This window comes from Pinus tabuliformis, chromosome 5_2 (genome assembly GCF_031772625.1).
Source record: "Pinus tabuliformis cultivar Carrire ecotype Pingquan chromosome 5_2, CPIR1, whole genome shotgun sequence".
NCBI classification, from domain to species: domain Eukaryota; kingdom Viridiplantae; phylum Streptophyta; class Pinopsida; order Pinales; family Pinaceae; genus Pinus; species Pinus tabuliformis.
Window position 1 is genome coordinate 321,773,287 of NC_142306.1, and position 13,586 is coordinate 321,786,872.

At 35.5% G+C, this 13,586-nt stretch overlaps 1 protein-coding gene across 3 annotated transcripts in view; it reads right to left on the minus strand.

Annotated features, from left to right (window-relative positions):
- LOC149158800 (3-isopropylmalate dehydrogenase 2, chloroplastic-like) overlaps nt 1-13,586 on the minus strand; it is a 244,299-nt gene that overhangs the window by 154,521 nt on the left and 76,192 nt on the right. For all 3 annotated transcript variants that reach the window (XM_089436319.1, XM_089436320.1, XM_089436318.1), the window contains exons 4-5: nt 2,166-2,241; nt 1,946-2,034 (exon numbers count right to left, since the gene is read on the minus strand). In XM_089436319.1, coding sequence (XP_089292445.1) covers nt 1,946-2,034; nt 2,166-2,241 — 165 coding nt within the window. The remainder of the gene's footprint in view (nt 1-1,945; nt 2,035-2,165; nt 2,242-13,586) is intronic.

Consider the following 13,586-nt stretch of genomic DNA (forward strand, 5'->3'; position numbering starts at 1 on the left):
GTGTCCTGTTCCGGGGGGTCAGCGTGTCCGAATCCGACACCACGAATCTCGAATCCTACGTGTCCCGAATCCCCGTGTCAGGTGACTTAGCTAATAACTAACACTTGGAATGAGTGGTATAAGAGCTATGAAAATGGATCATTTATATCGTTACTTTAGAAAGGATGAAAGATTAAGCAAAGTGGCCAAGGCAGAACTTCAACCACTTAGAATTCATCCTTGACCCACAACCTTAATGAAAAGGCAGACAAGCTAACCAATCAGGCGTAATTAGAAGTGCAAGTTTTGATCGCATATCACTTTGGTCAATTGATGCATTTTAAAAGAAAGGCTTTCCTCTTCTTTCATCATAATTCTCCATCGAATGTTTTGAGCATTGTTCATCCAATGGATCACTCTTCTCACATATAGAGAGGCTGTTTCAATAAAACAGTCCAAGGCCTCAGGAACTCTAATACAGACTCGAGATACTCAAGAGGCAACTCGATACATTGAAAGTGGACATGCACCATCTCAGAGGAAATCTGCAACAGTGGAGAAAAAATGAGACAAGAAAAAGATAAAGATTGGTAGATAAGGAAAATAGTAAAGTTGTAAACAAAATCTGGGAAAAGAACACGTGAAAATAAGGACTTTAATGGAAGCCCAGAAGGCTATATTGAGAAACTGCATGCCCCCAAATAGCAAAGAAGAAGAAGATAAGAAAGAATATAACGAAGTTTATGTGTTTAGCACTCTCTCATCCTGCCTTGCAACAGGTCCTTTTAAGCTCTGTTATAATTTTTCAGTGTTATAAGGGGAAGTGTTCGCCATGCTTCTGGGACATGGATACTCCAAGGGGTGTGTTCCCCCAAGTCCCCTTTTGGGGAGATCGCAAAGAAATGCACTATGGGAATGCCCCCCTCAAAAAATGAGATGCTCCCATGCTCCCCTTTTAACAAAGCTTGTTGTTTTGAACCCCCTCCCTGGTATATACAAATAATATTAAATAATCAAAGTAAGAGTTGACATTCGCTTTTATTTTTCATTTGATATTCTCTTTTATTTTCCTTTTTCTATCTTTAGACTTAAATTTTTAACATTATCATTAATTGTTTGGGGATGTTTGAGAGTGGTTCCAACCACATTGGTCTTCATATATAGAAAGAAGAATTTCATATCCCATTCAAAATTCAGGAGACTTGACATTTTTTAGGATTACAGGATTGGAAAAATTGCAGCATTTCCATTGCATTCCATCATGTATGAGCACATGGGATTAACATTTAACCAAGAGCACCAAGTCCTCTATGTACCCCAATGTTGAGGGTGTTGATTGTTGAACTTCTCTGCCATGATTTTGCAAAAATGTGCCGGAGAAAACATAATTTCTGTCTCTAAACTGAGAAAGGCAGTCCTATTTTACAATTTTTCAATTTTCTAAATGTCATGAGAAATATATTGGTGATAGTCTATATGTGATTTATGAATCATGACTTATGATTCATTAATTATTATGTTACATTGCTATGTATAAAATTATAAAATTTCAGATATTTATCATTCATTTATGTTTCAGGTTTCGCATATTCTAATTTAATTTTTTAGTACTTTGGATAGTGTCCCCTATGTCGAAGACACTGACATTCCCTAAAATTTTGGGGGTGCTTCTACATATCCCTTGGATGCATTTCCCCATTCCCACATCCCCGCATCCTGGAAACTTGGTTGAACACTGATTTTTTGTCAGCTCCATTTTGACTTTGCTCTGTTGCTGGTAGACCGTAGAACAGCAATAATAATAAGAATAGATGAGCCCGCAAAGCATTTTGTGTTTTATGTACTCAGATAATAAAACTAAAACACCTGTCAGCTCCACATATAACTGGACTGGGTGTGTAATTACATGTTTCATATAATGTAAATACTCTTGTTTCTGCTAATAAACAATAAAATATTCACTCACCTCAGAAGTGGAATAGATCTCTGTATTAAATCCAATACGTTCACCCTTCTCATTTTTTCCAATTCCTTTTGGTTCTCCAAAGTAAATACCTGTCAAGAAAGGAAAAATTGAACTGCTGTGCATTATATGGAATTGAGATGAATGGTAAAAGTTACTATGAAAATACATCATATTTCTTCATTCCTCTGTATCAATATTCATAAGCACATTGAAAACATACCTCCAGTAAGCTCCCTAACAACCATAATATCAACACCTTCAGCAACATCTCGCTTCAAAGTGGAAGAGTCTGCTAACTGCTCCAAAACAGATAAACGGCTACTCCATTATCAACATATCATTCACCCCAAGGTAGACTAGTATATTATAAAAGTTCAACACTTTTTTAATTCATATGTAGAATGGTAAAGGAAGATATCATTCTCTTTCCCTCACACAATAACAGCTTAGTTGCAGCAAGAAGAGAATTTGGTTATAAAACTTACATAAAATGTGCCATCCTCACTAATATTGAAAATAAATTATTGAGATCCAGCATAAACACCTGGTTTCTCTTCAGATAACCAGCAATGTTTCCCAAGGACACCAGTCAATCTGTTCACCAAGAACACAGGCAAATCTGCCTATAAAATGTAACCTCAAGAGTGAAAGCTCAATGAATGCAACAATATAGTAAATTTCAGGGGCCAGTTTCATTAAGACTGGAACCCGTTTCTTTACAGACTAGTCTGTGTCTAATACAGTAAATATCCATTAATGGGAGCAATGCTTTTGTCAGTCACTTCCCTTGGTAGAAGTCTGTACATAACCTAGTGACAGACTTTAAGTCTTGAGAAAACTTGGAGTTGACCTTGATGAACTAGCCCCTGAAGTATTTTGGAGACTATTTGAAGCATTTGCTGAAGCAGATCTTGGAGTTATTTTCAGGACTTGTTGAAGAAAATATTGGAAGTCCTGAAGCAGCACTAAAACCATCTTGAAGAATTGAAGTAGATTAAGAGGGTTGGAGCCCTAGAGGATTGGAGTCCTCACACAAGGTTGGAGCCTTGTGGAAAACCAGGTCGGAGCCTGAATTGTTGAGAGGATTGGAGTCCTCAAGTAGACCAAGTTGGAGCTTGGTGTAGTACAGGTTGGAGCCTGGTTTGAAATTGAAGATTGGAATCTTCATCTAGGGTTGGAGCCCTGAAGGAAGTATAAGTGTTGGATTGTTGTAAAAGAGGATTGGAGTTCTCGTCATTCTTATTAATAAAATTGTTCTTTTGTTGCCAATCTTGTGTTCCTCACACAAGGTTGGAGCCTTGTGGAAAACCAGGTCAGAGCCTGAATTGTTGAGAGGATTGGAGTCCTCAAGTAGACCAAGTTGGAGCTTGGTGTAGTACAGGTTGGAGCCTGGTTTGAAATTGAAGATTGGAGTCTTCATCTAGGGTTGGAGCCCTGAAGGAATTATAAGTGTTGGATTGTTGTAAAAGAGGATTGAAGTTCTCGTCATTCTTATTAATATAATTGTTCTTTTGTTGCCAATCTTGTGTTTTGGTTATACTAAGTGATCTTAATTGGTATAAAATAACAATTGTAAAAGAAATACTGATTCACCCCCCTCTCAGAATTTCCAACGAAATGGTTGGTTTCATACTGAACTAGCCATAAATAGCCAAACTAGCGGGTTCCATACGATCACAGCTAGGGACCACATAAAGTCAATATTTTTAAAAGAAATCAATAAAATGATAAAAGTGAATGCACAATAGTTAAACTTGGGGCCCTTGCTAGAGCTATTTAAAGAGGTCCCCCGACCCCCCTCCATTTCACTCACACAATTCATTTGAGCTATTTGAAACTTTTTAGTTGAGTTTCTTGTGTTTATTTGGAGAACTGACTGAAGGACCATTTTGAAGAATTTCTTGGGCTGATTTGAAAAGCTTTTGAACTCAGTTCTTGGGCTGATTTGGAGTTGATTCAAGGGGTTATTTTCAGAAGTCACTGAAATAATTTGCAGCTGATTCAAGGATTGATCTTCAGAATTTCTTGGGTTGTTAAGAAATAGTTTTTCATATTGTCAGGAGTTGTTTTGGACCATTGGTGTTGCTCTTCTTCTCTTAATTTGGAAGTCATGTGAAGGTATGTCAAGGGTCCTCTTCTTTGTCTCTTCTTCTCTTCACTATTGTTGTTTACTTCCTAGAAATTAACAATTCCATGGGTTTTATTTGCAGATTTTTTCATTCGTATTAAAATTGTCATGGATCCTAAAGAGAAGAAGGATCCAACATGAGATCATTACAATTGAACATCAAGGGAAAAATGACATGCAACTATTGTGAGAAGTTGGCAGGGAGGGGTAATCCATAGGTTGAAACTTGAAACAACAAAATCCGCACATGCAAGAGGGAATGTAAAACCTTGCAAAAAAATCTCCAAGGATTTAAAAGCAGAGATGCTAAGTTATATTGAATCCTACAACACAAAGAAAGCCAAGGCCCAAAAGTTAAAAAAGGGACAGGGAGAATTGCAGGTTTAATTGATAATGACTCTAAAGATCAAATGCCTAGTTTTGAAGAATTCTTCAGTTTTCTATTGAATCTACAGAAGAACTTGTTTTTGGCCATGGTTCATCAAATTTGAAGAGGTCTCGTAGTAAGATTGACTCTTTTTCTATACTGCGCACTAACCCTGGTGGTCATCCCACCATTGACACTAGATGGAAGAAGATGGAAAAGGAGACTGCTTGGGAATGCATTGCTAGATGGTGGTATGATGCAAACATTCTTTCAATGCTATTAATTTTGCATATTATCAACTTATGTTATATACTATAGCTTCATGGATTCTAGGCTCCAAATGCCCTAGTTTTCATGATATCAGCGGGGCATTTTTACAAAATGAGATTCAAAGAGTAGATGAATATCTCATAGAGTTCAAGGAGTCATAGAGTAAAACAGGTTGCACAATCATCTATGATGGATGGTTTAATGGAAGATCCCACGCCATTCTTAATTTCCTAAATGTTTGCCCAAAAGGAACTATGTTTCTTAAATTTGTGGATGCATCAGATCAGGTGAACCACACATGGGTTTTGAACCTTATGAGGAAAAACATTGGGGCAAAAAAACTTATTCGGTTAGTGACTACACAATTTGCAATGAACTTTCTTACGTTGCAATTAATCCTTAAACAAAGAGCCAACTTGCAGAAGATGTTTCCTTGTGATAAGTGAAATGTGTCTTAGTATAGTAAGAAGGCTAAAGAGAAAGACATACTTGACAAATTTCAGAAAAATATTTTTGGAAAAAGGCAGAAGAGATAGTACAATTCAATCAGCTTCGTATTATGAAAGGTGGATTTAATTAAACCTGCCACAGGTTGTATTTATAGGGCCACAGATCAAGCCAAAGACGCAATAAAGACATCATATGGTGCTAAAAGACAAAAGTATCTTCCTCTATGTAAAATAATTGATGGTAGATGGAACAAACAAATACATAGGCCTTTAAATGCACCTGGCTAATACTTACCTGAGGTAAGTAATTTCAAAAAAAATCAAGTTATGTTATTCATTCTAAAAGTTTAGTCAAAGTTTCAAACTCAATGGATGAAGTTTTTTTCATCTTCTACAGGTACCATTATACAAAAGACTTTGAAGCAAACAGGGAGGTAAAAGGATTGTGCAAATTCATTAAGCATATGGTCCTTGATCCCAAGAAACAAGATGACATACACAGTGGTCTCCTACATTTCAATGAGTATTAGTACCTTCGACATGTCTATGGATACAAAGAAAATCAAAGGATTCATTAGGTAAGAAATTCAAAGTTTCCAAATTATATTATTCACAGCAAAATCTGAGTCAAAGTTTAAAACTTATTTGCTAAAGCTTCTTTGCCTCAACTCTTGTTGCAACTTATTAATACGGGTAGGTTGGTAGTTAGTGCCCTAGTTTGCAAAAGTTTGCAATTCAGATATTGAGCCAGACATGCAATGCTTCTACGCAATTGTAATGTTTTTTTAGCATATGCACACCAAGAAGCAAAATTGCATGGAACAAAAACAGTTAAATGATATGGTTTATGCTCAGTACAACTTTAGGTTGAGGCACAACCAGTTGTTGAATAAGACCCCTATATCAAGCAACATAGTCTTCAATGATTTTGATCCCTCATCAGAGTGGGTTGTAGAGACTCAGTCACCAACATTTGACAGTGAAGACCTATCTTAGATGGACTTGGACTCACTTTCACATCCAAAGGATTTGAACAATCAACAAGTACCTTCAAGGCTAGGGAAATTAAGTCAAAAACCCATTTTAGAGTCTAATCGTGTTGAGGATGTAGAGGATAATAATTCAGATGATTCTCTCATATGATTAGATTGTAGAGTTTAGAATCTGGAATATATTTATTAATTAGTACCATGCTTATTTTTGGAATCTAGAAGCCATTTAGAGCCTCTTTGTTGATGTATTTTGGTTCAAAGATGGATTCAACTTGGTGCTATTTGGTTATATGTGCCCTTGCTATTACAGGAGAAGCTTTGCATATTTTATGTATAATGGTTTGGATTCACATGGATGCATATGATTTTTTTTATCAAAATTTGAATATTTTATGCATTTTTTTGTCAACCATTGTTGTGGTCCAGTTTTGTTTCCAGATATTCTCTGGTTCCGGTTTTGGGGGTTGAATAGGCCAATGATCAATCCAAATCTGATAACATTGCTTCATCTCCTGAATTACAGCAGAAAACGCATAGTATACCTATTTTTTGTTTTCTCATCTTATTAATTTGGACTTGTCTCAACAACAACATCATCTAGGGCTTCATATCTCAAGATATGTCTTGCCTAACACCTCTCTAACCGAGGCATTATGGCTTTTCGATGAAATTACAACCAATCTTTCTATTTAATCAAATCCTAAATCCCATTTCCTATCAACCAGAAAAAGCCATATTCTTCCACACCCATAGCAACTATCTTCATGCTATTTTTTTCAACAATAAACTTATTGTTGAAATTTATGCCTAAGTATGGACTATGTTTCATTATACTACTAATGAAAGTAGATTTTTTCCAAACAAGGCATTGTCTAGTTTTGTTTTTGGCTTTTCGCAAGTTCCGATTTTGAGGATCGACCAATCCAACTCAGATAACATTGCTTCATCTCATGAATTACATTAGATAATGCATAGTATACATGTCTTTTGTTTTTCTTCTTATTAATTTGGACTTGTCTCAGCATCAATGGAATGAACAAAGTTCGTTCTTCAAGTTAAATACTCCAAAAGACTTGGAATATGTAGATCTCCATTGAGATAGAAGAATATATATTAAGAAGTATGAATAAGAATGATGATACAATTGAGAGTGAGGGGCCTACTTATATACCAAGCAGTTGTCCCTTTATGGTTCATGAACGTCATGTCTCCTTAGACATGTCTCTTTGTTTAACTAATTATTATTTATTTACATATTATTATGTTTATTATTTATTATCTATATTTATTACTTTTACATAAATTATATTCATAACATTGCCTTCCTCTTCAAAAAGCTTTGTCCTCAAAGCTTGTTGATGAAAGGGCTTGATCTCTTTTTCTGCTACGAATGTCTTCTCGTCTCGGGACAGTCATCTTTGTCGATACAAGTTGATATGATCCTTGGAGTGATATATAAAATTGTCACACGAAGGAAGGATCTGACCATCCTAAATTAATCTTTTGTGAAATCTTTTGATTACTAGAAACTTGTGATGAATTGTTATCACTGGACTGAGTTGTGCGCACTTCAGTATTCTTCGGAACATAAGTTTGTTGTTTATGTTCTGAGTGATATGGATTCGTAGATTGATTGAAATGTTTGTTCTTGTGATTCGGATGTAGATAAAGAGTTCTTTTGGTTTCCCTTATCATGTGTGTGGCAAGATTCTGATTTACTTCAAGTTCCGATGTCATCGAGTTGGTTACAAAATCTTCACTTGGAATTTCCTTCGTCTCAACATTTGAGTGTGTTTTTTCTTTAACTGACGTGTCTTCTTCTTGAGTTGTGATATTCACTGGATCGGTATTCATTCCATTTTCTTCAACTTGAATTTCTTTATTTGAAGAATTCAACACTTCCTTCTCAATAAGTTGTTGTACCTTATTTTCCAATGACTTTTTGTCCTTCTTAAGCTTCTTAATTTGTGTTAATAATTTTTCACTATGGTCTTTAAGCCGAGAAACTTCTTCATTTCGATCAAAAGTGATTTTGTCAATTTCTTTTTGCATATTTTGTAATACTTTTTTACCTTCTTGAAAAATTACTTTTGAAATATCTTGTATGTCTTCGGGTGTTACTGAATTTGGCTTCAGTGTAACATCCTGGAGTGTTATTTTCTTCTTCTTGTAGGAAAATGTTAAAAACTTATTTTTCGTATTTAAGATGAAGGATCCTAGAGTTTCCATCCAGGGTGAACCCAAAATAATGTCACCTTGATTGCTCCATAGGGTTTGAACTGAGAATTGCGATATAAATGTATAATCCCCAATGTTTAACTATAAATTGGTTATGTCATATTTTTTGTTGCCAAAACAGTCTAATTTTTCGATTATATTTGACTTCAGAATCACTAATTGGTTTGCGATTTTAGGGGTTATATAATTTCTATCTTCGGCAGGTGAGATAGCAATCGTGACATATTTTCCCGCAATAGACCCTTTAATTCTAAATAGCACTAAAGCATAATTATGTAAAGTTTCTTGGAATCTTCCTTCTTTTATTTCCAAACTAGACTCCATTGTGCTTTTGTTGATGATATTGTCAATGGTACAAGGACTCTATATATATTCTCTGTATGTGATACAATTTTATTCCCCTTATATATATATATATATATTGGATTTAATTAATTATATATATAACTATATAATTAATCATAAATATAATTAAATTATTTATACAATTAATTAAAAATTGTACACATATAATTATTAGTACTTAACTAAAGTGTGACTTTAATAACTATGGACATATAACTAAAGTGTGACTTTAATATGTGAACAATGGCAATGAAGTCAACGGAAAGGTGCGACAGTTGGGAAGGTCGATCGGGCAAGAAACAAGACAGTGAAATGTCATAACACAGTGGTTAGGAAGACGATAGGGAAGACAGATGCGGCACGAGTCACGGTAACGGAGGAGGGTGAGGGAACGGAACAACAGCGAACAGGAAGGACGGCTAGAAGTTCGTTAGCGTTGGATGCACCACTATATAGTGGTTGGCAGCGTAACAGGAAGGTCAGCAGAATGTTGTAGAATAAGGTAGTAGAGAAACAACTCGATTATGGCTCACTACAAGTAAGGATGTCGCATGTGGCGGATTTCGGTGGCGGCCGCAAGAGTTTGTGGTGGCAGCACTGCGGCAGAATGTCGGGCTACCGCGACTAGTTGCGGACAGTCGGTTGACTAGCCTAGGCGGTGCCGCAGATCGAGCAGCTAGTTATGTAGTGGGGTGTTATGGTAATTGTGTGGCGGTTATAGCAAGGTTCGAAAGAGGCAACGTCCGATGTGGGGATAGGCTTAAGTCTGTGGTGGTCGGTTCAACGGTGAAAAGACCAGTTTGTCGGGTTGCACTTGCTATGATGGTGGTTGCAGGCTATTGACCAACAAAGACAGCGTGGGAAAATCTTCGGGGGCGGTGTAAGAAGATAGCGCCAGGTAAGTTTGTTTGATATATATAACTCCCCTTTTATATATACATACAAACTTTTTTTTATTTCTTTTTTTTTTAATATCTTTTTTTATTATTTTTTTTCTCTTTTTCTTGTTTATTTTTTTTAAATGGCCAAACGCCCGACTGTAAAAATGGAGAATCTCCCAAACTGGTAGCGAAACGCTTGAATTATGATGGCAACAAGGTTGATGAAAATTGATGGCCAAGGGTCGGTGATCAGAGAACACGGCTTTGTGCAACGGTTGAGCGACCAGAGGATCGAACTGCTCTGATACCAAATGGAACAAACAAAGTTCATTCTTCAAGTTAAATACTCGAGAAGACTTGGAATATGTAGATCTCCATTGAGATACAATAATATATATTAAGAAGTATGAATAAGAATGATGATACAATTGAGAGTGAGGGGCCTACTTATATACCAAGCAAGTGTCCCTGTATGAACAGTCATGTCTCCTTAGACATGCCTCTTTGTTTAACTAATTATTATTTATTTACATATTATTATGTTTATTACTTATTATCTATATTTATCACTTTTACATAAATTATATTCATAACAATCAACATCATCTAGGGCTTCATATCTCAAGATATATCTTGCTTAACACCTCTCTAACCTAGGAAATATGCCTTAGTTTTCAATGACATTATAACCATCTTTCTATTTAATCAATCCTAATTCCCATTTTCTAGCAACCAGAATCAGCCATATTCTTCCACCCCCGTAGCAACCATCTTCTTGCTATTTTTGTCAACAATAAAATACCTCTTTTTGTTGAAATGTATGTCCAAGTGTGGACTATGCTTCACTATACTACTAATAAAAGTAGATTTTCCTCCAAACAAGGAACATAATGGGCATCTTTAATTATTACCTTCTCACCTTTTAGGTAGGCTAGGACATTTAAGTTTCCTCTAACCCTATATTCTTCTCCACTACCAACATGACAAAATTAGATTTTAATTTATCCTCTGCAAAATCAGTATACTAATCAATATTGTTAATAAAATGCATAGATGCCCCTAAATCAACGTACCAATCATCCTATCTTTGAGTTCTTGATTTTAGTCATGAATATGTAGAACTCTTCCTCCTCTTTGTGCTCAACCATATTAGCATGTTTCTTTCCACATTGATCATCAAAAAAATACAAGTGCCATACCAAAAGTCTCATTCCCAATATTACTCCCAAATTTCTTTTATCATATGTTGTCAAGAAATAAAACACAAGAACTTGGCAAAAAGAACTTTGAGCCATCCCAACGCATGTATTCATCTCATGATATCAAATTATACTACATGTATTTGGCCACCTCTAGATCCACATCTCACTAATAACTCATCAGTGGATAATGACAACTCATCTATCGATAAGTATAACAACTCATGCGATGTGGTCTTAGACATTGCGATTGTCTAGGGACTAACAATCTAACATCTCCCCCCCCCCTTAATGAAAAGTTTGAATAATTAAGGCAACAATAACTAGTGCATAAACTACTCACAAAGCATAGAACATTTGATGAATGGGTGTATTATTAAGGCACTCCTTGCGTAATGGTCACCTGTTCGAAACCCAGAGGATGTCCCCCCTACCTAACACTGCACTCGAGGTTATAGTGGTAGCAGTGGGAATCAACCCCATTTTATTCAAGTATGAGACCTGCTTAGTTGTTGATTCCTCTAGTCACAAAAAAAAATCTAGTGCATATATTGGTATCAACTTCAATTAAAACTTTTGAATTGAGATTTGATGAAGATACACTTGAAAACTATCAAATATGGATGTTGAATGGTTCATCTCAAATGAACTTTGAAAGAGAGTAGAATTTCTGGAAGTGAACATATGCAAAGTCTAAATATTGCATGAATACTTGGTCATTTGCCAAGTAAATTGGCGAAAAGAAATTAGCATCTTATATTATTTGTTGGACAAATAGGATAACCACTCTATGGTCAGTGAACAAATAGGACCATTGAAATTCTCTCTAAATATAAACACAATTAGGCGTGGAACAACATCCCAATGTATAATTGGAGAGCAACGAGAGGATTCTAGAATTCGTGGAAGATCTTCCTAAACATGTTGTTTGAAGAGATTAATTTGAATTGTGGATATCATGTTGAGTAGATTAGTTGCCATTCTAAAATTCCCAATTTGATTGAATTTCAATTGATATCCCCCCCCTATTATGTGCAATAATAGAAGATTGTTGAAAGGATCAAACCTTGAACTTTTGGATTCTTTTGTTTTTCAACAATTCATCATTTTATCTAATGATTTTATTGGTTAACCACTAGCCAATTTGACTTGATTAATGTGATGATTTTTGTTGACCACTAACCATTTTCAGTCGGTACCATGTATTTGGTGGTTTTGTTTGACCATTAGCCATGATCATTTCATCAATGTACTCCCCTCTTAGATGAAAATGAGTATCTCTCTCTTTGGTTCATGTTTCAATTCAAAAGAAATGTAGAAATGGGCCATAATCATGTGTTAATTTTCCATGAAACTCTGCAACTACTTAGATGAATAACTAAAAACAAGGCAACTAAAAACTAAAACCAAATTTACTTTCACCAAGATACAAAGTTTCATAATAATTCATAAGCAACAGAAAATAATCGAGAGATAAAAATAAAATCACACAAATTGACACGCTTGTTTACACAAGAAACTCAAAAAGGGAAAACCTACTTTCTTTGCACTTTTCGCCTCCTATTCTTTAGCACACAAGCTCTCAATTCTACGCACACACAATCAAAGAATTGATCTCACAAACTTGTGATGATCATGCACCTTCATCCTCCTCTTTATAGACCCAATTCGAGCATGCAAGGAAGGCACAGTTGAATTTTAGAAGTCAAGTTGTGATTGTGAGTTAACTAAGAGTTCAATTGATTCTCTCTCCAATCAACACTTGGAGTCTTAACTTGTTCTCCCTTCAATCAAGACTAAAGACTAACTCGTTCTAACTGAACTTGTAACTGCCACCTCGTTCTGTAGTCAAATTGAAGAAGACTCGACGTAACTAAAGCTCCAACTCTATGCATGCTATCTAGATGATCATTCCAGTAAACTTGATATAAACTCATCATAACTGAAGTCTATCTCATGAGCTCGCACTCATGCTAAGAGAGACAAATCAAGGTCTTCACTAGCTAAGGAACAAACCAGAAGACCTTCACTCGCTACATTTTCAACATCATGCCCAAAATCTTCATCTATAACAACCCTTTAAAAGCCTTCTACTTTTGTGAATTCTCCATTCACACATGTCTTTACTTAGTTTCAAGCCAGATGGTAAGACTTATGCAACTTCTTGACTTGTTGACTCCACCACCAAGAATTTATAGCCATATGAATTGTTTTCTTATTAGCTTTCTTCTTCTTTCAACATTTTTTTGAGATATGATTTGTCTTCCCACAATGAAGACAAGGATGGAAATCAAAACATTGTGTCACCATATAGCCAACTTGATGATAATATTGGCACTCAAGTTTTCCCCAATATGTTTATCGTCGACTATTTCATTAACCTCATTATCTTAGTGACAATGTTTTTATGTGTTTCTCCTAAACTAGGATGGATTGATATGCACACAATCACTTAGTTTATCAACCCAAAGTTTGTTTGAACTTATTAGGCACTCTATGCAATATACACAAAAAAAGCCTTCTACTTTTGTGATTTCTGCATTCACACGTCTTTACCTATGTTTGATCTATATGGTAAGACTTATGCAACTTCTTGACTTGTTGACTCCACTACCAAGAATTTATCTAGCCATATGAATTGTTTTCACATTAGCTTTCTTCTTCTTTCAACATTTTTTGAGATATGATTTGTCTTCCCACAATAAGACAAGGATGGAAATCAAAAGACTATGTCATCATATGGCCAACTTGATTATAATGTTCGCACGCAAG